Source organism: Vespa crabro, chromosome 17 (assembly GCF_910589235.1).
Source record: "Vespa crabro chromosome 17, iyVesCrab1.2, whole genome shotgun sequence".
Classification (NCBI taxonomy): Eukaryota; Metazoa; Arthropoda; class Insecta; order Hymenoptera; family Vespidae; genus Vespa; species Vespa crabro.
The window spans coordinates 2,585,819-2,613,325 of NC_060971.1; the positions used below are offsets into that span (position 1 = coordinate 2,585,819).

Here is a 27,507-nt window from a genome sequence, read left to right on the forward strand (position 1 = left end):
TATACAAATAAATAAACAAATAAATAAATAAAGAACGAGCAAAACAAAAAAAAAAGAAATAAAAATTTATTAACGAATTTATCGATTATACGACAGAGAGTAAAAACTTATGGGAAAAATTTATCGCGTTATTGCGATTACACGATTTATTATAGTTCAAGATGCCCTAAAACGATGTAACATCGATAAAATGTGTATAGAAAGTAGATAGATATTCGTTGGTTTTGCATTAATATTTTCTACTAACTATTAATAGACTTAAAATATCGATTTCCATTTGGAAAACAGAAAAAAAGAAAATTAAAAAAATTCTTATAACTTTCACATCTTGAAAAAAGTAATTACCAATGAAATAGCTTCAATAAATATTATATTATATTTCACCTTCCTAAATCTAATCCAAATTTTATTTCGAACATGTGTTCATTAAATCAATAGGATCAGAGATATTTGTTCGTATCATTTGAAATGAGACACTCAGTATAATACGTGTATATATATATACATACATACATACATATATATATATATATATATATATATATATATATAAATATAAATATAACAAAAAATATTTATATACCTCTATAAAAATAACAACAACAAATATATATATATATAATAAAAAAAAAATATAATAAAAAAGATAAAAATAAAAAAAAAAAAGGAAGAAAAAATTTATCGATGAGAAATCACGAAAGTTTTCGTTTTTTATATCATCCTAGTTATCCTTGAAGGGAAATTATCGATTGGATGCTAAAAGTGCACATTTACTTTGTGAAAAATAATTATTAATCGATTTAAAAAACGTACGCCCAATCTATATTATTATTATTATTATTATTATTGTTATTATTATTATTATTATTATTATTATTATTATTATTATTATTATTATTATTATTATCGTCAGTATTATTATTCTCGTGTATAATAAAAGAGTTACATCGTTTCCATGGTAACTATATAATCCTACACTATCCGACAGTAATAAATTTTTCTTTTCGTCCTTACATTAATAAAAAAAGAATTGCGACACGTATAAGACTATTCTCGATTTGGGATTAAATAATCGTATAAAAAGTAATTCGTCATATTTTAATCATGAAAGAACTTTTTCTTCTTCTCCTTCTTTTTCTTATTTTTTCTTTTTCTTTTTAATTCGAAATAACAGAAGTTTATACGTTTACAAAATCCATTGGAAGAAGGATAATCGATCCCAAGTGAAACTTTAAGAGTTTCAATGTAATTTAGTCGAGTTTACTTTATTCGAAAAAGAAGTAGTTGAGACTCTGTGCGCTGTGGGCTGGGGGGATGGTGGAAGAGAGGAAGGGTTAAAGGGAAACTTAAAATACAGGCTGCGCATGCCATATACATAGAACTTCATTCAGCATCGGTGCCATAAGACTTTCACAACATGGATAAAATAACGACTGCTTTGTTTCTCTTTCACTCACACTCACACACACACACACACACACACACACACACACACACACACACTCTCTCTCTCTCTCTCTCTCTCTCTCTCTCTCAAAAGAAATAACAAAAAGCTTGTTAAACGAATAACGTTCTTACAGAGAATTTCAGAATTAATAGATCAAAAAAATATAAAAGTATATATTTTATTAGACAGTTATTTGCAGTTTCATTATTATAAAACAGGAAAAAAAAAAAAATATATATATATATATACAGGGTGTCCAAGAAGTATAGAACCAAATTTATACCACGTATTACTGTGGTCACATAAATGAAAAAAAAAAGTTCATATAAACTTATGTTCGAAAATACTTTATCGAAAAGATATATTCTTTTAAAAGATATAAATTTATATGAACTATATTTTCATCGATTTGATTTTAGTAATACGTAGTAATAAGTTTGGTCTTATACTTATTTGACACTCTGTATATATAATCCAATGGATAGCACTTTGTGAATAAACTGACCTTTCATTCGAAATGATGGTTTTTTTCTTTTTCTCTTTTTTTCTTTTTTTTTTTAATTCCTAGACGAAATTCATAATATTTTTTAACCACGTAAAATCTCATATATATATATATATATATATATATTCTATAAATACTCAATAACATCGATTAAGTATCGGTGAATTTTACATAAACAAGTGAAAAAAGGTGGAAAAAAGGAATATAATTTTTTTGGCACAATTTGTCATTATTTGTTTTCACTATAGTTATATAATACAATACGACGAGATAGCAAAAGGGAGTTCTCAGTGATGAAGTAAAACGAAGAAGAAGATTTAGGCGTTTGTCCGAAGGAGATTAGACAGGACGAGAAAGAGAGAGAGAGAAAGAGAGAGAAGAGAGAGAGAGAGAGAGAGAAAGACTTAGTCAGCATTTTCCATCAGCTCGTCTCTTCTTTTATTTTTTCTTTTTTTTTTTCTTCGTCTTCCTTCCCTTCTCTTTTCTTATTCGATCGAAATGAAACATCAGGTAGGTTTGGCTCTTGGCAATCTTTCCTATTTCCTTGCAGTAATTAATTGGCAGATTGGTAAAAAAAAAAAAAAAGAAGAAAAAAAAAAGAAAAAAGAGAAAGAAAAAGAAATCATAATCTTTCTAAAGAGAATTTCATAGAAACATTTCTTCTCTCCAATCGAATTTTGTAAATTTTCGATCGTACATTTATTTTCTCGAATTAAATATTTCCTATCATTTCATCGAATTTTCTGAGAATAATTTTTTAATTTTAAAAAGCATAACAATGTGTTGTATTTATATATGCGCGAAAATAATAAAAGAGTTAATATTTATCGATTGATCCATTATATGAGATCATCGCTAACAGTTCATTTTATCAATTACATTTCAATTATAACTATAATTAGAGTCACGAATATAGTAACCGGAATATAAGGTATATTTATTGGATCTACCGACAAGTTTCGCACGTTTATCATATAATTATTTTTAACTTTTTACAACTGCCATATACTTTTGAAATCATATTACATACATATGTACATATGTGTGTGCGTGTATGCGTGCATGCTTGCGTGTGTGCGTATGTATATATTTTGTATTTTATAAGTTTTAATTGTTGCAACAAAATTAATTATTACTTCATATCGAATGTTTTTCATATTTTTTTTTTATATTAAAGTTATGGTTATACATAATGTTTAATAATAATAATAATATTATTATACTCAGTGTAACATATCTAACTATGTCAGTAATAGTATATTAAACTAAAGAATTATAGTATTATTTTTAATAAGTGTAGTGAAAGTTATATTCTTTCTCTATTTAGTGTAAGTGTAATTATACTATACTTATTGTTGCTATAGTAAAATTATATAAATAATAGTATATCATAATATACAAAATTAATAACTCTCTGTATTATAATTTCAGAGAATATAATATATTATTATAGCATTTTAGTGCATTATATTCTAAAATTTTTACTCTATAATATAATTATGTGTAAAATAAAATAAAAATTTCGTGTATCAATTTTTTTTTTTTTTTTCTAAAAACGAAAGAAATTTCGTTACAAGCAATTAAATGGAACCTTTTTTTTTTCTTTTTTTTTTTTATAATTATTAGTAAATATTAAAAGGAAAAACAAAAAATAAAAAAGATGAAAGATAAACAAATAAATATATAAAATGGAAAAAATAATATTTTCCTAAAAAAAAAGAAGAAAAGAAAAGAAAAAAAAAAAAAAAAAAGGAAAGCAAAAAATTAATAAAATGGAAAATAATAAATCAGAGATAAAAACGTATAGAAAGTCAGTGTCATATATTCTCCTTAAAGATTCCCTTGGAAACCAGCGTGTAGAATTCATCTTCTAATAGAAGACGAAAAGATCCTTTGTCCGGAATTCATATCGTAATGGCCGACGAACGAGACAGAACGAATGACGACATCTTTTCTACATCTTTCTAAGTAAGTACTTTTACTTGGAAATAATTTCTTTTTTTTTTTTTCTTCTTCTCTCTCGAATCTATCGATCATCAACGATAAAATAAGGGTAGCAAGACAGAGTAGAAAGAAAGAAAGAAAGAAAAAAAAATGAAAAGAATGAAAGAGAGAAGGAAAGAAAAAGAAAAGAAAAAAAGAGAGAGAGAGAGAGAGAGAAGGAGAGAGACATATCAAATTGTATTTACTTTTTGGAAAGTTAATTGTATATACTCTAGCACTTGGTCCTCTAGAAGTTACTGAAACTCGATTCCTTCGTTTCAAGTGATCTTGAAAAATAAAAAAAAAAAAAAAAAGAAAAAAAAAGATAAAAAAAAGAAAAAAGAGAAGGAAAGAAGGAAAAAGAGAGAGAGAGAGAGAGAGAGAAAAAAAAGAAAGGACCACGAAGGGATCGAGATCAGCTGTCGCACCTGTCACGCCCTGTAATTGAATTCCATCGGTTCGCCTCGATCGCTTATTCTTTTTCAGAATGTCGATATTGCCCTTCGGCTTGGAATACCATCATGGATATTTCCCTTATGGGACGGATGACGTGAAAGCCACTTTTATATATCTCAGCCGTATTAGTGCGACGATATTTTTGGTTGGTAATTTTTTCGATCGGTATAGAAAAAAAAAAAAAGAGAAAAAAAAACGAAAAAAAAAAAAACGAGAAAAGATCACATTCAAGAGAGAAATATAATGTTTCAAGGAAAATGAAGAATTAAAAATAAATTGAAATTAAAAATAAGTTGGACGTGTCTCTCACGATCGATTTTGTATTCTAAGATTCTTTTTACTTTTTTCTTTTTTCTTTTTTTTTTTTTTTTTGTTTTTCTTCAGATATATATATATATATATATATATATATATATATATATATATATATATATATAAACTGAATAAAAATTACATAGTATTATATTAATCAATAATTAATGTCGACATTTTCATTAAGAATAGTATTCATATATATATATATATAACATTATATATATAAATATTATAATATTAAAAAATATTATTTATATATAAACATAATAGTTTAGCGTTAAGTTAAAATCAATAAGTAATATCATAATTTTTAATAAAAATAGTATTGGTTATTTACGTATATGAAATACTGAAAATATCAAAATCATAAATATAATATCATATATATTATTTATATATAATAAGAGATAATATCAGATTGGCTAATAAGTAATGTTATAATTTTAAATAATAATAAAACATAAAAAATATATATATATATAAATAGTAAAACAATATTGAAAATTCTAATATTAACGATTTAATATTATAAACGATTAAATATTAATACCGTTTATATACAATAGTATAGCATCAGGTTGATCAATAATATTGAAATTTGAAAAAGAAAGGGCGAACAAAAAGGAAAAAAAAAAAAAAAAAAAAGAAAAAGAAGAAAAAGAAAATTATTTAAATATAAAATTCACATATTACCTATCGTTCGATCTAATCGAACACTATTATCAATTTATAAGATTCATTAAAAGGAAATAAATAAACAAAATATAAATAAATAAATAAAAAATAAAAAAAAAAATAATTATTTATAAAGAAAATATATAATCTCGCATTTTAGGTACACTTTATACACACATATACATACGCACATAAATATATACATATACACATAGAGATATATACATCCTTGTATGTATTTAGTATATGTAAACATTTTAATCGTATTTACATCGTTCCTAAATATCATTAAAAGAATTTCTTGAAACATAAAACTGCTTACTTGTTGTAGAGAAAAACAGATAGACGGACAAATAGACGAACATACAGGTAAACAGACAGACAGACAAATGGATAGACAGATACAAATAAAGACAGAGAGAGAGGGGAGGATGGGGGGAGAGAGAGAGAGAGAGAGAGAGAGAGAGAGAGAGAGAGAGAAAGAAAATGTAAGAGAGGAAAAAATATAATGAAAAGATAATAAAATGATAAATTAGAGTTCAAATGAGATGACAAAGGAAGGAAAATAAAAAGAAAAAGAGAAAGGAAAAGAAGAAAAAAAAAATAAAAATAAAAAGAAGAAGAAGAAGAAGAAGAAGAAGAAGAAGAAGAAAAGTGTAGAAGAAAGAAGAAAGAAAACACAACGGATACTGCGAGAAGAATCGAGGAGAGCCTCGTATTGAGATGTATCCCTGTATCCGTTCGGAAGGTATAGAGGAGAGCCTAGGGGTTACCATGGCAACCGTATCGATCCTCACTGGCTTCAGAGATGTACTAAACGATTCACAGCCAACGCGAATTCTCTCTACTTGGGGCGCGTTAATGCGAATAGGCTTATAGTTCTGAGCCTAAGACTACATTTTCTAACAACATTTAAAAAAAATTATCCTTCCTTTTTCCCTCCCTTTAAACGTACGAATATTTTTGTCGATTTCTTTTTTTTTTCTTTTCTTTTGTTTTTTTTTTTTTTTGATCGTTATTATTTTTTTTCTTCTTTTTAATTCCTTTTTGTTTCCAAAAAAAAAAAAAAAAAAAAAAAAAAAAAAAAAAAAAAAAAAAAAAAAAAAAAATACTTTCTTTAAAAGTGGCGAACGATTTATTAGAGCAGGTTTGATCTCTTCAAAATGATTGATATTGTATTTTATTTCTTCTGTTTATTTTTAAGCGTCGCGGCAACGTTTTATTATTATCTTTACTGTTATGACTGTGATAATAAACATATATATATATATATATAAATACACACACACACACACATATATATATATATATATATATATATATATAATGTCATAATAAATAATTAATGTAAAAATTTTATTGTTCTCATAATAAATAATAAATCTTCTTAACGAGATTATTATTGATTACGCTAAGATCTTTTATTAAATATAATAATAATAAATAATAATAATAATAAAACAAACAAAAAAGAAAAAGAAAGAAAAAAAGATAAAAAATAATGATTAAAAAATGATTTGTTCTTCGCTCATTTAACCATCTTCGTTAGCCGGGGCTTTCATGATGAAACCTTTTTTTTTTTTTTTTTTTGTTATTTATTTATTTCTTTTTCTTATTCCTTTTTTTTTTAATGACCTCAAATTATCTCATGCGGCATATAAGGCTCGGTATATATAAAACCGAGAGATGAATGAAGAACTATCTTGATTGATTGCTCTTTTACATTTTTATTGCACGTTCATATGTTCGCCAATTAAAAGCAAAGAATTCTTTAATGAGGAGAAGTCTGAGAATTTATTATATCTCTTTTTCGTTTTCTCCATATGGTAAATGTTAATAAGCCGGGAGAAGAACACGTGCGTGATATAATAATTAAATGATAAAAAAAAAAGAATTATTGAAACAATATTTCAATTCTAAAAAAGTTATGAAAATGTATTGTTCCAAAATAAAAATTTTTTATATATATATATATATATATATATTAATGAACAGAAGACAACTAATAGACAATGAAAAGATTATTTTTTTTCGTGCGAGATAGACTTATTATTAACGATTTTCTTCTACCTTTTATTTTTTGTTGTATTGTATGTTGTAAAAAAAAAAATAAAAAAAAAAATAAAAAAATAAAAAAATAAAAAAATGAAAATAAAAATAAAGAAAAAGGGAACGACATTGGAAAATCGCAAAGCTACCGGCGAACATACCGGTGAATTCAATGAGAAGTTTACCGTGGACTCTTCTATTATATCAAATGACTTAATTACCAGTTTTCCTATTGAATTAAATCCACAGACTAGTAGTGTCTATGACGTTACTTCCTGTGGCATCTCATTATAGAAAGCTTGTGTCTCTCTTCTCGAAGGGGGAAAGCCCTCGGTAACGGACTTACGTTTAATGGCAAATACCGTTTTCATTGACATCCATAAGGAAACGCCATTTTGACTTGCCCCATTATCAAAATAATTCTTACATTCATATACAAGATTTTTATCATTTTTGAAAATATTTTGATAAAAAAGAAATTAAGTCTGATTACGAGTTAATGAGAAAAATTGGAAATTAAAAGAGAAAATTATATTACGAGTTAATACAAATTTGAATAATCAATTCTGATTACGTATATATATAATAGAAAAAAAAAGAACATTTTTTTCCTTTCTCGAAGAAAAATATTTTTTAAAAAGAAATGGAACGATGGTACATCGAACATGGAACGACAAATTAATTCTTCTATATTGATTTTTGATAATCCAAAATTAATTATTCTGAAATAATTATAGTTTTGAAAAAATTTCTTCTTTTTTTTTTTTTCCTTTCCTTTTTCAAAATTCATTTGTAGTCGTAAAAAGAAGAAAAAAGAAAAAGAAAACAAAAGATCACCCAAACTTTTTTTTTTTTTTTTTTTTTTTTTTTTAAGTTACTTAATACTCAGACAAATGAGATCTATGTAATCGAAGGAAAAAAGAAAAAGAAAAAGGGAAAAAAAACACAAAACGAAACAAAACAATAATTGTAACCTTGATTGTGACGTATTAAAAAATATCGGGTACAATAATAAAATTAATTTACAAACCATAATATCATTATGTGTAAAATAATATTCGCATGAGTAAACTTTCTTCGTGTACGTGATAATAATTTTACAAGTTCTAATTAGTACTATTTATGATCTTGTTTTATTTGAAAATTAGAATAGGGAAATACAAACGCATGCGATCGAACGACAAACACGCAAACACGCAACACACACACACACACAAAGAGAGGAAAATTGGTGAGAGTACGAGGGAAAAAGGAAATCTAGAATGACATTTGGCACCCTTCGACGAGCCCCGATCCAAATGAGATTCTCCTCGTTTCCTTCGTCTTCCATCAAACTTAATCTATTTATCGATAACTCATCCAACCAGGCTAAGTTCAATGAGAATGAAGGAGCCAGAGGAGAGAGTATACCACGATAATGGGGATAAGAGTTCGCTGAGCCACAATGCTCAGCGAAGAAAATAATAATAATGATAATAATAATAAAAATGATAATAATAATAATAATAATAATAATAATAATAATAATATATTATTATTATTATTATATCTAGATATTTCATTTATATTATTATATTAATAATAATAATAATAATAATAATAATATTAATATTAATAATAATAATGATGACGACGATGATGATGATGAATAATAACAACAACAACAAAAACAATAGAAAAAGAAAGAAAAAGGAAGGAAAAGGGAAATAAAATAGATCCAATTAGAGCCCCGAAGAGAGATATGTTTTTGATTAAAAAAGCGTGACCTATCTGAAGCAATTTACCTTCAAACGTAATGAAAATATTACTCGATGGAAATCCGATGAGAGATTCTTGTCCGATACTATTAATTAAATACACGTTAATAAATATAACGAGCAAATGTAAAATTTGTAATCCTTTGTAATCGATTTGTTTTCTATTTTTTTTTTTTTTTTCTATTTTTTGTTTTATATCTATAAAGAAATCATATAATACGAAAGTGCAGTATCGTTATATTACATGTATAATAATACCATGGAGAAAATTGTAATTTTACTCTACGAGATTTATAATAATTTTCTATACTATACACTAATAGACTACATTATTATACCATAGATAATTATACTATTACTTGTTATAATTATAATATAGAGTAATATTAATATACTATATAATATATTATAATATAGTATACTATAATATAGAATAAAAAATTACTATAACCTTCGTAAATTAATATACGTCATTATTAATATATTTATCATTACTTATAAAGTTATATTATAATTAATTCTGTAATATATCCTTAAAAAAAAAAAAGAAAAAAAAAACCAATCCGTCGCAATAAACGATCGATTTTTATTAAGGGTACTTTAACGTCTATAAATTAATTACAAATAATTAAATATATGTACATTGTCTCGGTGCCATTATTACATCGTCAAAATGAAAATTCACAAAATTACTTCGATTTTATTTTACTTCGAAAAAAACATTTTTCTTATTTCTTCCCTTCAAGATAGCCGTCTCTTATGGCTCTATAATGTATAAAGAAAAAGTAGAACCTCGATCGATTGTTAAAGTACTCTTTAAAAAGTTTGTTTATTAATTATTTGTCGAACAAAAAAAAAAAAGAAAAGAAAAGAAAAGAAAAAAAAAGGGAAAAGAAAAAGAAAAAAAGAGGAAAAAGAAAAAAGAGAGAAAAAGAAAACACCACACTGTAGTGTACCCTCCTACCACACGCAATTACGGTGGAGTTTCGCGTTGTTTTGTTCGCAACGGAAGAGAGGGCGCAAGTGGGGGAGGGAGAGAGGGGGTGACTGAAAGGTGAGGAGAGTGGAGAGGCTAAAGGCGGGAGTATTCTCTCTCTTTCTCTTTCTACCAAGTTGGCCGTTTTACTGACAAGAACGAACAACAATTTTCCTGCGCGTAGCTACGTCCGCTGGCTTTCTATGAATAAGTGATTCCCCTTTGTGCACGAACGCGAAAAGTCTGGAACGCGATGCACAGTTGCGTCAATTCTCACGGCTTCCTTCTCCTTTCTCTTCACCACCATTTCCACCTCTTCCACTACTTCCACCACCTTCACTATCCCACCTCCACCATCATCTCCACATCACCACCTCCACTACTTTCCCCTAACCACCTTCACTTCACCTAACCTCACCTCTTTTCATCGAACCTCAACTCACCACCGAACTTCGGTATTCGCCATTTAAGTTCATATCGTCGTGTTTCTCGAATTCTGACGATATAAATGATCGTTTCGCATTGTTCATATTATCGATGATTCGATTAGAATTTTATGAGAGATCACAGACATTGATAAACGAAGAAGGAGAGTTCCTTTCTCATATTTCCGATTCAAAAATGATATTGGAATTGGGGAAAAATATTTTTAATGGAATGAATGAATATCGGACATTGTTCTAAACGAATGAAAAAAAGAAAATGATTATTTCACGACCTTATGATAATTTTTACAGTATCAGTTAAAATGAATAAATAAATAAATAAATAAATAAATAAATAAATAAATAAAAATATATATATATAAATAAATGAATAATAATTTGTTATTAAATTAAAAGAATAAAATACATGTGCTAACTGTTCATTAAATGTGTCCTCTTATTCATTTAAATATATCTGTTGGATTTTTCGAAAATTTTATTTTTATAAAAAATAACGGCATTTCACATTTTTTCTTTTCTCTTTTTCCTTTTTTCAACTTTCATGGAAAAAAATCGTTCTTTTCAACGAAAATATTTCAAAGTATTAAAAGATAGATGAATGTCCTGTCTGTTACGAGTAAAATAATAGTAAAACTATTTATATTTATATTAATACATAGGTTAACGAAGAAGCATTTTTTCTCGAATAATTTGAAAGATGTTCCTTTTTTTTTTTTTTTTTTTTTTTTTTCATGGAACAGTCTTTCAACAAATTTTTTTGAAAATGTTTTTAAATTTTCACGAAGCTTTTTTTCTTTTCGTTATAGATATTTCCCTTTTTTTTTTTTAACTTCAATGAAGATCAATGTTCAACATCACTATTAGAATAAAATTCATACGATTATCAGACGCTAACATTTTTCATTTCTTTTCTTTTTTCATTTCACATTTTCTTCTGCAGCGCTTAAAAATTTTTCCCATTTTACTGTCGAATATTACAGAACAAATAAGGAAAAGAAACGTTAATATTATCAAAAATTCTAGATATGGTATCATTATAGGTACGTATGTATGAATATCACGAAACTATATTATATTACTCTAACAAATGATTATATAAACGCAATGAAAAAAAGAAGAGACGATTATTATTACACGAACATATAATAATAATAATAATAATAATAATAATAATAATAATAATAATAATAATAATAATAATAATAATAATAATAATAATAATAATAATAATAATAATAATAATAATAATAATAATAATAATAAATATAATAATAATGATTATTAAATATAATATATATTATTTAATAATAATACTATATATTATACAATAATAATAATATATTTTCTTGTTAATTGAACTAATGGAACAAGTAAAAAAAGAAAACGATAATATTCATTATCGGTCATTTGAAGAATAAACTCTTTTATCATAAACAAACTCTTCTCATTATAAAGAAATGGTATAACAATAAGATGCCAGTTTTTGGGGAAAAAAAGAAACGAGAAAATAATACTAAAAAAAAAAATTATATATATATATATATATATATATATATATATATATATCAATGTATAAAATCAAATTTACAAATTATGAAGATATAAATAAAAACTTGATTAAAAATTTATTATTTTATGATTTAATAGCTTAATCTTTTTTTCTATATATAGATCAAATTATAGCATTAAGAAATGGATTGGTCATGATAGTAGTCAACGAAAGATGATGAGAAATGATGAGAATATTGGTTAAAATAGTTCAAAAAAAAAAAAAAAAAAAAAAAAAGAATCGATAGAGAGAAAAAAATAGTGAAAGATTCAGTCGATGATAACAATTTTCTATTTAACAATAGAGAAGTGAGAGTATTGTCATACAATACCAATGATCAATACTAATGCAAAATAAAAAATGGTGAATATCAAGGGTTCAATAATAAATTGCGATTGAATCGGCGAGTGGATGATTACGTCAAACGTGATATTAATTCGAATGACGATATTTAAATCGTAATGTATCAGAGAAAAAAAAGAGAGAAAAATAAAACATTTTCATCTATTTACAATATTTTAGAAGACACAGCTTGTTCACAGTTGTGTGGGACATCCTAAATGTACATAACGCACACAGAGAGAGGGGCAGAGAGAAAGAGAGAGAGAGGACACACACAGAGGATATTATATATATGTGTATATATATATATATTGTATATACAATAAATAAGATATATATTTAGTTGGGATACAAACGATTATTTTTTGTATCTTTTCTTTCATCCTTTATTTTTCTATCTCTTTTCTTTCGACTGATAAAGTAAAAGTAACATTAAAAAATTGTTTTGATTTATAACGAATAAATAAATCATAGCCATTGTTAATAAAAGGAGGACGAAGACATAGCATATCGAAGGATTCGACCATGTCTCTTTATAAGGTTCACGGCCATTTCCTTTCAGGGACCGCGGATCGATGCTGCAACGATGTTCAGGAAGAGGATTCGAGAATACGCTCGTGATCATCCTTCAACGTGACTCATTCTTCCTTCCGTAGAAAAAGGTAAAGAATGTTAGTGTCGTAAAACATGCACACGAATACACACACAGATACATACATACACAGGGAAAAAGAGAGATAAAAAAGATCTAAATATTTATATGTCTATATATACATGTGTGTCCCACGTACTTAGGTGTGTTGGTTATGCAAAATTTTCAAATCGTATTTCGAAATATTTAATAGATCGAAGAATTAATTAATTGTTTATAAAGTAACTCTTTAAATATAAAGCACTAACGTATACTCATACATTTATCAAATATAGTTTTTTCTTTCTTTCTTTCTTTCTTTTCTTTTTTTCTTTTTTTTTTTTTTTTTCTACCAAAAAATTCATTCTCTCTATCTCATATTTCAAAAGTTAATGCTTCCCAAATATAAATTACATATGATATCTTAATAATTATACACGTAAAGTATAATTCTAATATATTCCTTAACTTAAGAGAGAGATAAAAATAGATATATAGATACATAGAGACAGAGACAAAGAGACAAAGAGACAGAGAGAGAGAGAGAGAGAGAGAGAGAGAGAGAGAGAGAGAAATAAGAAAAAATAGATGAGTTACCTTAGAAAGATTAAAAAAAGAAATTCGATGTTGGACATTTCGTAAAGGTTTAAATGAAAGAAGGAAAAAAAAAGAAAAAGAAAAAAAAAAAGAAAAAGAAAAAAAAAAAAGAACAGAAAGAAACGATTTTCTAACAACAAGTGTCACCGGCACAAAAGTCAGTTTTTTTTTCGTATTCAATGCCAAAGTAAAAAAGAGGGAGAAAAGCGGCCGCCGGCTGCGGAACGGTTTGCGTAAGGGGAAAAAAGGAAAAAGGAAAAAGGGAGAAAGAGAAAGAGAGAAAGAAAAAGAAAAGGGAAAAAGAAAGAGGGATAGAGAGAGAGAGAGAGAGAGAGAGAGAGAGAAAAGAAAGACTTGAGGATCGGTTCGAATAGCGAGAGGGGCCAGGTGCATTGACTTTACTCGCTCCATGGCAAACCGGATATCGGACTCGACTGCTACCTGCCCTACCCCTCCCTACTACCCTCCCCCCACCCCACCGCCACTTTTCTGAAGATTCGTCTCCGTCCGGAGTTATCTGCTACGGATTATGGACCGACATTTCTCTCTGTATCTCTCCACATGCGTGTGTATGCGTGCGCATTTTGTATTTGTATATATGTGTGTGTGTGTGTGTTGCATGCGCGCGCGGGCGCGTGAGTGTCGCTCACGCTTCGATGCCTTTGGGGATCCTTTGTTCGTGCGAGAGCTTGAAAAAAAGGACGGATTTTCCATCGTAATAAAAAGGAAAAAGAAAAAAAAAGAAAAAAAAATGAAAAAAAAAAAAAAGAAAAGAAAAGAAAATCTGTAAATCGATGATTTATATACATTCACTTGCTATTCATAAATTTCACTTTAACCTGATTATACATACGTATATACATATATATTAAATCCATACAATGCATACATACATATATACATACATTTAACTTACACATACATTCAATTTATATATACACGTTTATAAATTAAAGCTTAATTGAATGTTATACTACTTTTGTTGTTATAAGAAGTAGAAAAGAAAATCCATATATATATATATATATATTTGCATGTACGTATTAAAAAAATTTTTAATTTTAAACTGTTAATTTTTTGTTTTTTTTTTTTTTATGGACACCCTATATCTTTTTTTTCTTTTTTTTTTAGTTCGACGACTCTATCTTTGATTTTTCTTATGGATACTCTGAATTTTTTTTTTTTTTTATTTCTTTTATCAATCAGATATTTTAATCCATTACTTTAAAAATGAGAATAGAAAATTAAGTTGACCTTGAAATATTAAAAAAAAAAAAAGGAAGAGAAGAAAGAAAAAAATGAACTAACCGTATCGATTAATAATCTAAAAATATTGATAATAATCGCACTTTATTTGAAATATTTTTATCTTACGTCAATACGATTGTCCTACGTAAGTAAGTACATAGAAACAGAAGATAATAACGGTCTACATCCGTTATGTTACGTATAGGTTATGTACTTACTAACGCGCATACAGACTTAACCTTCGAGGAAAAGAATAGACAAGAAAAAAAAGATAAAAAAAAGAAAAGAAAAAAGAAAAAAAGCAACATTTTATAGATAGAGAATAAAATGCAATTACATTTTAATGTAAAGAATCACAGTAATATTCCTAATTGTTTTTACTAAAGATATACAAGGTGACGTATTTCTGTAAAATAAAAAAATATGGCCGACAGGATGCAAGTTAAGACGAAGCCAAAGTGATTTGTCATCGGTACGGATGAACGGAACATTCGAGTCATCATTAAACATGTAACGCACCGTCATTCTTTTTTTCTTTCATGATTCACCTCGTCATCATCTCCAAGAATTCGCTTAATTCGTTTAGTGCATGGAAAAAGAAAAAAAAAAAAAATATAAAGAATGAAAGAAAAGAAAAAAAAAAGAACAACGAATCAATGAGTCGGACGAAAAAGTAACTTTGTTTAAAATATATGATAATTCTAATCCTTTGGATTCATCGATTGGCAAACAAGCTACCGGCACGATCGTGTTTCAAGGCGTAGAGGAAAAAGAGATAAGGAATCGAGCGTTAGCTTCGCGCGATGACTATGGTTCAAGGTCGGACGTTGCACTTTTGTGGTTCCGATGCAACAAAGAGAAAGAAACTGAGGAAGAGGAGAAAAATGGCCAGCTAAACCTCTTCGGGCTTAGCTGTTTGTCCGCAGATTATTTTACTATTTTTCATACATTCCATATGAAATTACTTATCAAATTAAATAACGCCATTTTATTATAACCTTCGACTGGAAAATAACGGAAGATAACGAATAATATAAGAAATATAAGAAATGTAAGATCAACGACCTTCTTTCGATATTAATTTAATAAATTATTTAAATCATAAATGTATATATATATATATATATATATATATATATATATATATATATATGTATATGTGATATAAATTATTTTTTCCAATCTAATAACAATTATTTAGATCACTATTCAACATCAGCATCGGTGGTTCAGTGGTAGAATGCTCGCCTGCCACGCGGGCGGCCCGGGTTCGATTCCCGGCCGATGCAGAAAAATTATCTTTTTACTTTCTTTTTTCTTTTTTTTTTTTTTTTTTATTTCTTCCGTTTGAAAAAATACCATACGATAATAATTATTAAAATAAGTACACTCATTCTAAAAATATAATAATAATAATAATAATAATAATAATAATAATAATAATAATAATAATAATAATAATAATAATAATGATAATAATAACAATAATAATAATAATAATAATAATAATAATAATAATATCAAACGTGGTAGAAAATCATACGCTATATAGTTAGCACCATTCACAAAACCATATGTTACACCACTTTCCCCATTATGTTTTCCCTTACCATCTGTTATAATTTTTTTCTTTTTTTTTTTTTTTTTTTTTTATATATACTATCAAAGGAACAAACTCGTTTCGTTTACTGAAATTGTGTTAAATTGTAGAAAATGTGTTACTTAAAATAAAAATAAATAAACAAAAAGAAAAAAAGAAGAAGAAGAAGAAGAAGAAGAAGAAAAGTTAACGACGAATAAATTAACTTCATTTGTTAACTTTTATTTCGTGGTACTTTTAACGATCTTGAATTTTCTTGGAAAAAAAAAGAGAGAGAGAGGGAGAGAGAGAGAGAGAGAAGAAAAATAAAGATTCCGTTCTTATGGTGAAATTGCATGTTGAGAGAAGAATTTACAGACTTATTAACAGTGTGATAACGTTGCCTGGTGCGCGAGGCCAGCTCGCATATACTCTGGCTTTTCACGAAACACATAGAAAGCGTTCATGACGTTGGTAATTAAAACCAAGCGACATATATGTTAGACCGTAACGACTTTGCCAACTTCGCAACGCTGTTTTTCAACTCGCATATGATATTATAAGCTCGTCGTCTTATTTCTTTTTGATGCCCGTATCCATTCCTCCGAAAATGGTATGACGCAGAGATATACTTACCTGGCAATTTATGACTCACGTGCGGAAACTTAACACTTAACATGCAATAACCGATTTCTCTGATGCCGTAAGAATGACCAAGGTTAGTTGTTAAAACGAGTGCCGAATTTTTTTTCCTTTTTTTTTCTTTTTTTTTTTTTTTTTTTTTTTGTAGTTTTATATAGCGAATAAAGAAAGATCTAAATCTCGATCGTTTCCCGACGATCTTGATCGTATTTATAATACGTATTTTTTGTTTATTTTTATTTATTTATTCATTTATTTATTTTCTTTTTTTTTTTTTGAACGGTCTGCTAATTAACGTAACATAAAGTTTCCTTTAAAATGGGATATATTAAAGCGAGATAAAAACTAATCCTTAAGAAGGAATTTATTTTTCTTAGAGAAAATGAATTCCATAAGAGATTTTATCAAAATTGAAAAAGAAATTGTTGCCATAATGAAGATTATTATTATCAGTTATAATATTAATCAATAATTATACTAATGTATTCTTTTAAAGAATTATATATTATATTCATATATCTAATTTCAAGAATAAATTATTTTTATTAAAAAGAAAAGAAAAGAAAAAAAAATTCTAAAGACCTTATCAAAATTGGAAAAAAAAAAGAAAATTATTAATATCGATATAAATTATATCAATTAAATGTAAAATAACAGTATACAAATTTATTATTTTCTTATATATATATATATATGTATATATAGATATGAAAACAATTATATATGAAAAAAGAAATTGTTTACTAAACTTAACAACTTTTGTATTACTATTAAAATAATAAATAATTAGAAAGAAAAATTTTTGTTAGTTTTCTGATAAAAAATAAAAAAAAAAAAAAATAAAAAAAAAAACGATCGTCATTCTGTTTTAAATGAGAACACATATTGCATTAGAATTCTTGAGAGTTATTAATATGTATATGTACGAGCGGAAGTAAAAGTTCCTGACAAAGATAGAAAGTGATAACGGCAGGTCGAAGAAATCGTGGGATAAGAAGGGGATAAGAAGAGAGTTAAAAGAAACGATTTCAAAGCACGTTCTTTTATTTAACTCTTACTTCTACTTCTATCATGTTAATAACCAAATGTTAAAAACCAAAGTTTTCCATCAGATTCTACTTCATAGCCTAACTTTAATTATCTTGGTAAAATCATTCGAATGCATACTAACTTCCAGTTTTTTTTTCTTTTTTTTTTTTTTTAAACAGATTACAATCAATAACATCCTTAAGAAAATTTATAGAACAAAAAAAGAAAAAAAAAAACAGAAAGAAAAATTTTTATTAATAGCTATCAAATATATTTTTTTTTTTTTATTGCGTTGCACAATTGATGTTTTAATTAAAAAAACGTTTTGTTTTTATCTGGGATATATTTATATATTATTATTATTATTATTATTATTTTATTTATATATTTATCAATATATACCTAATGGTTATTAGGTTCATATAATTAATGTATGAATTTATATATATATATATATATATATATATATATATATATATATATCCTAGATAAAAAAACGTTTTTTAATTATTTTTTAATTAAAATATCGATTACGTAGCAACAAAAAAAAAATAAATAAATAAAAAAAGAAACGCATTTTTATCTGATGCTTTGGAAGTTGAACTTATTCTAAGTTATATTTAAAGCGCTGATTTCAAAAATAGCATTGATTTCGTCAAATCAACTCTAGTTTTCGTGATATTCTTGTGGACACTTCATGCAGAAATTATATCCAAAATACATACATTTTGTCATTTAAAAAATTAGATCTATTCTAGTTCATTATAACATAAATATGTTTAGTACGTTTATTGCAAAAATAAACAATTTTTGTACAAATAAATAATTATGCTCTACAGCTTTCAAGATACAACAAATTTATACAAATGCCAACTGAAGGAATAAAATTTTTTACCATTTTTACAATCATTGTATCTATTAAACATACTCAACGAATATATATATATATATATATATATATATATATATATATATATATCTAATATTTTAAAAACAACAAAACGTCTATTGGGCAATGAAAATTTATCGACTAATAAATTAATCTATTAGTCTTTTAATTTTAATCTTTTATAATTAAATTAATTATCCATATCTTACTCATTGTTCAATTCAGAAAAGATATAAAAAGAAAAAAGCGACAAGGAACGGGCTAAAAAAAAAAGGAGAAAAAAAGAAAAAAGAAAAAGAAAAAGAAAAAAGAAAAAAGAAGTATTATTTTTCTATTCCATTTGAACGAAGTTACCAAGATAAGATTTAAAACCTAACACCTACACAATAGTAGTAGAACACGTGTATGCATATTCGTCCTTGGCACGAGAACGCTTATGTGCATTTTCTGAGAAGTACATGGGTCAAAGATAGCGATATCTAACAACCTACCTGCCTAACCACCCATTATCTTACCCTGTGGCGCAATTACCAAGAGAGAAAAGGGTTCACTAACCTTCATTTGAAGGGACAGAGGCTTTTACTCAATTTACTTTCGCCATCGTTCTTTGACTCATCCCAATAACTATCTATCCTATACGTTATAATAGAACTGGGATCTGTAAAGATTCCACAGGTTGATCATATAAATTAAGAACCGGTTGAATATCTCCTTTGTTAGGAACAATAAAGAGAGAGTGGGAGTGGGGGAGAGAGAGAGAGAGAGAGAGAGAGAGAGAGAGAGAGAGAGAGTGAGGGGAAAATATTTATATATACATATATATATGGGGGCAAACTTATACTACATATGAGGTCAAATATGTAATGAGGTCAAATAGATAAAAACAGTTCATATAAATTTATATCCGAAAATGCTTTATTGAAAAGATATATACTTTATTTTCATAAGTTTATATGAATTTTTTATTTGGCCTCAGTAATACGTAACATAAGTTTGATCTCATTTTTTTGGACATCCTATATATATATATATATACACACACATATATATTACGAAAGTTTCATGATCACACGTGTCGAATATAAGATTAGAAAATAAAATACATGAAAGTTCGGTTAATGTTATCGAAAATTTCGTCCTTCGAGTGTGCCAGACATCTTTTTTTTTTCTCCCTCACATATAGATGTGAAAAATGCCAGAGATTTTTTTGTATTATTCATTTGTTTTATCTGTTTCTTTTTTTTTTTTTTTTTTTTTTTTTTTTGAGGTTACACGATAAATATCTATCGTAATCAACTTTTGGAAGTTTACATACTGTTTCTAATATATTGGATTTTTTGTGATTGTTTTTGTTTCTTTTCTTTTTTTTTTGAACTATAAAATAATAAAATAATTATTCATACGTAGCATACGTAAGAGGATGTATATGTTTTAGAAAAAAAAAAAAAAAAAAAAAAAAAAAAAAAAAAAAAAAAATGCAAAATTAATTCATAATAAAAATTGAAAATCGTTAAACTATCTGTTAAACCGAGAATCGGATAATTTATTTCGTACTGTCACAATATATTTGACATATAAAATCATAAACGTTAGTTATATATATTTTTCTTTATATATATATATATATATATGGAGCTATTAACAAGGAATTCAACAAGGTATAATTTATAATTAATTAGTATAAGCAGTTATATCACTGGCTCGATAAGATGATCAACCAAACTCTCAGTGCTGCCAATGTCACATAGATTAACAAGATCGATTACGTCAATAAGCCAATTAGAAATTAATTTCCATTATTATTGACAGATCGACGTGCGCGTCTAAAAGATACATCAACGTTTACCATCCTGTTTCCGACGTGCTTCGTCCTATTTTATAGTCAATCAACGAATGAATTATAAACTTCCCCAAAACGTCAATCCGTTGCGCATTCTTTAACGCGTTTGAACTTTCTTTTTGCTTTCCCCCCCCCCCACCTTCTTTTCATCGTTACACCATTTTTTTTTCTTTTTTTTTTCTATATAGATCTTTAGGACGTCGAAGTGTTTAGCAGCTTTTTAGTTTGTTAAAACGAACGAACAAGTATTTGTAGAATAAAAACAATTCTCAATTGTACGTTCTGATACTGTATGACCGCGTGACATTTATAGTGTTTCAGCGACATTTATAAAAAAAAAAAAAAAAAAGAGCAAAAAATAAAAAGAACAAATTTTTTTGAACGTAATTTCCATACTCCATTTATTTTGATTCAACTATTAAATTATGACATCATTGTATTTTTGGAATTTAATGAACGACTTGAAAAGAATAAAAGGAAAAAAGAAACGTTTAACCATGGACGTGCTTTATATAGATGAATGATCGTTCATTGAATGAATTGATCCCTTTATGATAAATAATTTGAAATAATAACATCCAAATAATATTTCAGTGATATATAGAAATATTTGTTTGTTAATAAAATGAAATATTTCGAAAATATATTATTTTATTCATTGAAAATAATATGAATCCTTCCATATCTACCACTTTCTAAAATATATTTCTTGTAGCATCGGTGGTTCAGTGGTAGAATGCTCGCCTGCCACGCGGGCGGCCCGGGTTCGATTCCCGGCCGATGCAGGATTTATTTTTTATTTTTTTTTATATAAAACTAATTATAATTTGTATTACCGATAATAATTTCTACAACATACCATTAGCATTTGCAAAATAATTAGAACAAAAATAATAATAGTTTTCATAGAAAATACAGCGTTAATAATAATAATATAAAGAAAAAAAAAAAAAAAAAAGAGAAAAAAAAATTAAGCTCTGTAGAAAAAGAAATCTATGGTTCTTAAAATTTTCAAAAATAATTCAAGCATAATTTTTCTTAGAAAGTTATAATAATAAGAAAAAGTGCAGAATGATTCTTTTTTTTTTTTTTTCTTCTTTTTTTCATCGAAACTAATAACAATTTATATCAATAATAACAACATGATGTTTAGTAAATAATTACTATAAAAATAGTCAAAATTTTAATAGAAAATATAAACAGTGATTAAAAAAAAAAAAAAAAAAAAAAAGAAAAAAACAGATAATTATTCAAGCCACGACATTTTTCTTCGAAATTATAATTATAAGGGAAAGCGTATTTTTTTTTTTTTTTTAACAAGATACGTTTCAGTATTACTATCACTACTGCTATTACCACAGTACTACTACTACTACTACTACTATTACTACTACTACTACTACTGTTACTATTAATAGTAATACTAGTAAATAGTATTGTAAAATGAACATGAATCGATATTGCGACGATAATACATGAGATTCGCGAACAATGTTAACGCTTGGTGTTAACGATCATCCCGAGTTAATTAAATTTACGACTCAATATTGAAGGGGTTACAACCGCAGTTTACGTAATAAGGCGTTCTCGTTGTAGAAACCACTTTCGGAAGCTTCTCATTAGCTAAGACATATTTAGTTCTGGCATGAACGAGCAAAACGACAAAAAAAAAAAAAAAAAAACTGCTCGACGAAGTCCCGATGAAATAGAAAATATCTTAGTCGAAATCTATAGAGAGAGATTTCTGTAAATTTTCGAGGTAACACATAGAATTTAATCTAAATATCGCGATATCGTGAATATGTGTACAAATGTGCACGTTCAGATTATAGAAGAACGAACGAACGAACGAACGAATCCTGGGCGCAGCATCGACTCACAAGCTCTCAACCTCAACCCCATAGAATTCTCCCTCAGCGACCACCATCGTACGTCTAATTTATTATCGGAGCTTCGATCAAATGCTTTCATCGATTCTCTCCGTTTAATTTTATTTCTTTCTTATACCTCGATCGAACATGATCATATAATTAATCCTAATTGATGTGCCTATGGAGTATAGGACATCCCAGAACAACTTTGAACTTAATTTAAAACAATTTGCGTATTGCATTATGATTTATGAATTTTTTTTTTTTATAATAACAGAATTGAATATACGTTTTCAAAGAATATACAGTATTTTTTTTTTTTTTTTTTTTAGTCAAAATTATTCATTCCGTATAAATGGCAGCTGTTTAAAGTACCTCGAGAACGGGGGAGGGGGGAGAGATGATAACTCATCTGAAGTACGCAACTAGAAAATTATTTTCAACTGTGCACAATTATGATTAACGAATGGAACATTAAGAAGTGTCGTTCTCGATCAAACGTTGCTTTCGTTTGAACGAATAAACGTTTGAAAATGAAGGACTTTAGCAAAAAAAAAAAAAAAAAAAAAAAAAAAAAAAAAAACGAAGAAGACATTGTTACCAGTCTTGTAAAATAATACAATATATCGTATACATTTCTTTTTTTATACACGATACGTGCATACGATATTATATATATAAATTGGCGAGTACATGTTTCAAAAAAAAAAGAAAAAGGAAGAAAGAAAAAAGGAAAAACTTACCATCCGTCGGCCTTTTTGCGGTACCAAATCCTGCAGTTGGTCGACGCCATCCTCGCCAATTGTTACAAAGTGATTCGGGTTCGCTGCTCCAACTACAAAGCGAATCCTCTTCGAAATGATCGGAATCCTCGAACGAGAAACGATCGACGTCTTCCCAATCCAAAATTTGTCCACCTTGGGCGGGTTGATCGACCGCAGGTTGTACATTGGGATTTCCCGCGGACGAGGCGGTGCCACCACCACTACCAACACCACCACCACTACCACCGCCGCCATTAGGATTTCCGTTTGATTGGGATGTAGGATTATTTCCGGTTGATGATCCATTTGCCATGGTAGTAGTACCGCCATTCGCGTTACCGTTCGCATTACCTCCACTCGCATGATTCGCGTTTGTTTGATTTCCATTTCCGTTGTTGTTGCTGTTACCTGTCGTTGATCCTCCAGGACATCCAATGACATCTCCAATTCCGGTACCACCAGCACCACCAGCACCACCAGCACCAGAACCAGCACCGGTACCACCACTACCACCAGCAATAGCAGCAGCAGCAGCAGCAGCAGTAGCAGCAGCAGCAGCAGCAGCAGTACCACCGGTACCACGTCCAGCGAAGGGACCGGAACCACTTCCAGAAGCTCCGTTTCCTCCTCCTCCTCCACCTCCTCCGCCTCCTCCGCCGCTACCACCACCACCTCCGCCAGCACCCACCGGCACCGGAGATCGAGCCAGATTGCCCGCCAGTTTTAATTCTGGTACGAATCGGCAGACGCGACACTACGAGCGCGCTTCCGATACGATACCTTATTACGATCACCAACACCACTATCACTAAGACCGCGGATGACAACAACGACAACAACACCAAAGTGCACCAACGCCACAACAACAACAACCACCTCCAAAACCACAACCACAACCACTTCCACTGTCCTGTCTGTCTCGTCACCCTTCCGTTCGTTTTCTTCTTCTTCTTCTTTTTTTTTCTCTTCTTCTTTTTCCTTTTTTTCTCCCTCGAACACCACCACCACCACGACCACCACCGCCACCACCACCTCCGCCACCTCCGCCTCCACCTCCTCCGCCTCCGCCTCCACCTCCTCCTCTTCCTCTTCCTCGTCTTCGTCCACCTTCTCTGCCAGACTCTAACAACTTCTTCCTTCGCCACCGGCGACCCTCCTCCTCCTTCTCTCAGTCACCTCCACGTTTCTTCAGTCTCCAAAATCCAAGAAACTCTGGGCCTTCCTTCTTAATCCTCACGTATCGTTTAACGCTTATTAACATGAAGCAGTTTGACGCGTCCTTCCTCGTTCGTTTGTTCCCTTCCCTGTCCTCTTTGTTTGCCTCTCTCTTCCTTTCTCTCCTCTCTTTCTCTCTCTCTCTCTCTCTCTCTCTCTCGCCCACTCTCTTTCTCGTTCTCTGTTTATTCCAAAAAGACACAAACAATTTCAACGTATACATTTACACGTTTATTATCTTTATCTTAACTCTAGTTGTGTGCCTATGGGGTAATGTAGGACGCAACACAGGCCAACTTTGAGCTCAATTGAAACAATTTGAGCATTTCATTATGATTCATAATGAATTTCTTTTTTTTTTTTTATAATGACTGAATTGCTTTTCTCAAACCTACCTGATTATTATTTCCTTCGGAGGCTTCGAAGAATATATAGTTAAATTTTTTTTTTTTTTTTTTCTTTCAGTCAACAAGTATTCACTCAAGAGTCAAAATTATTTATTCCATATAAATGAGAGCTATTCAAAGTACTCGTACAAGGTGGTAGATAACGCACCCGAAGTGTACAATTTGAAAATTATTTTCAGGTGTGCACAACTAGAGTTAAAATAATTAAAAACGAAATAATTTAGATTCATAAAAAAAAAAGTCTTTCAAACTGTCGATATCGAAGTGTACATTTTTAATTTTAATTTATAATTGAACAAAAATGAGAATTATAATAATATTACGATAAGAAAATGAAAAAATATTATACATTACATATAATAGATCTATAATAGATTTATAATAGATCCTTAAACGATACAAACGCGAATTTATACACATATAACAATACGCAAGATAATTGCAGTTTGAAAAACACTGTTCGAAGTTCTTCTTTTTTTTCTCTCTCTCTCTCTCTTCTATGATATACTTTATCAATGGAAAAAAAGAGAAAGAGAGAGAGAGAGAAAAAAAAGATACCAAAATGTTTTAGCTCCTCTCAGTATATATCTTAAAAATTTCAAATTATCATCTATTCGTTATTTCTATCGTATTAAATTTAAATTTAGAAATTACGCGCTCTCTTTAAAACTAAAATCCAATCGAATTGGAGATTCATGCATGCATGCATCTATCCGTGCATGCATATACGTTTATATCTATGTATGTATGTACGTACGTACGTATGTACGCAAAATATGTCCAAGTACGATCACATGCAAAGTTTAAATGGGATTTAAGTCGAAGACTCCTCTTCTTACCCTTAAACCTCACACCTAATCCCTTAAACCTTATTCCTTATTCCTCATCTACGATGAAAGTAATTACGAAAATGGTTATCAATGTTGAAGATAAGCCATGTGATCTCTCATCCTTTTATCGTCTATCTATACGTTTTAACGATAAAATCATCCCCCTACCCCATAAAATCTTCGAAATTATTTCGAATAATTTCACGACAAGTTCAAAAGAAATCCCAAAGGAAAATATCACTCCGATGAGTATTATTTATTTGCTGTATTAGTATTAACAAAAGTTTAAGAAAGAAATGAAGAAATGTGCATTTTTTGGTAAACTGTAAAGGGATGTGGGGGGGGGGGTGTGAAGGGTGAACAAGGGACCGAAGGGGCTGGGAAAAGATAACAGCAGTAGCAGCAACAGCAACAGTAAGGTAAATACCATTGTTTTTAATGAGTACACATTTGCGAAATTATTTAGCCGATAGAATCGAAAGCGAGGCTTAAAAATTGTCGTAACATCGAATTCGTTTTTTTAAAGCATTTTTAAAGAATCTTTATTCCGTATAAATAAAGTTTCCGACTATTATTCGTTTCGATTACGGTTCCTATTTTGATTTCTAATCTCTCTTATCGTGTTTTTTCTTCTTCAACGAAAAAAAAAAAAAAAAAAAAAAAAAAAAAACCATTTCTAGAAACGATTTTTTCATAATCGATATAATTAATGTACATATTTCAGCCTGCGGATTAATCATCGTATATTTCATCGTATACATCGGATAATTTTTTTTACAAGATCGTTTTTACAAGAAAAAAAAAAAACATTTACAAATAATTCATTTTTCTATAATTCATATTTATTATATCATATTATGTATTTTTGTTTGTCCTTTTTTTTTTTTTTTTAAATCAATTATAATACAAAATAGTAGAAATATTTGAAACGAAAAAAATTTCTTAATGAACTTCGTTTTATTAACTTCTTATCATGAATAATGTAATGGAGTTTTGCGTACCGTGGTCGCGTGCATAAAATATTTAGCGCGAACAATATTTAGTTGTTTTACAATATTTATTTCTGTTTGTTTTAAAAAAAACAATGATGCGTAAATAAATTATTTTTCTATAATGATTTCGTAAGGGGAAAAAAAAAAAAGAAAAAAAAAAAAATATGCACATGATATCGATTGAAGAAGAAAAAAAAAAAAAGAAAAAGAAAAAAGAAAAAGGAAAAGAAAACGAATACTAGAAACGATATAAAGTTGAGAAAAAAAAAATAAACTTAACGTTTATAAAATCGATATCAGTAAGAGAAATAGAAATTATAATGGAAAACAGATAACGTGTTGGAAATTTCTCGTAAAAATTATTCAAAATCAAATCCCTTCATAATCGTTCTAATAAAAATCTTTGTATAATAGTTTTAAAGAATTATTTTCAAAAATTGTTTCGAGTTCCTATTTGAACAGCTAACAATTCG

The 27,507-nt window shown here is 28.2% G+C and overlaps 1 protein-coding gene and 2 non-coding genes across 4 annotated transcripts in view; 2 read left to right on the forward strand and 1 right to left on the reverse strand.

The window, feature by feature from the left end:
* LOC124429951 (zinc finger SWIM domain-containing protein 8 homolog) overlaps positions 1-23,903 on the reverse strand; it is a 41,051-nt gene extending 17,148 nt beyond the window's left edge. For both annotated transcript variants that reach the window (XM_046975858.1, XM_046975857.1), the window contains exon 1: positions 23,570-23,903. In XM_046975858.1, the coding sequence (XP_046831814.1) occupies positions 23,570-23,903 (334 nt within the window). The remainder of the gene's footprint in view (positions 1-23,569) is intronic.
* Positions 16,195-16,265, forward strand: Trnag-gcc. Its single transcript has one exon. It is a non-coding gene; the product is annotated as a tRNA-Gly (tRNA).
* Positions 21,670-21,740, forward strand: Trnag-gcc. The gene has a single exon. It is a non-coding gene; the product is annotated as a tRNA-Gly (tRNA).
* Positions 23,904-27,507: the final 3,604 nt, after the last annotated feature.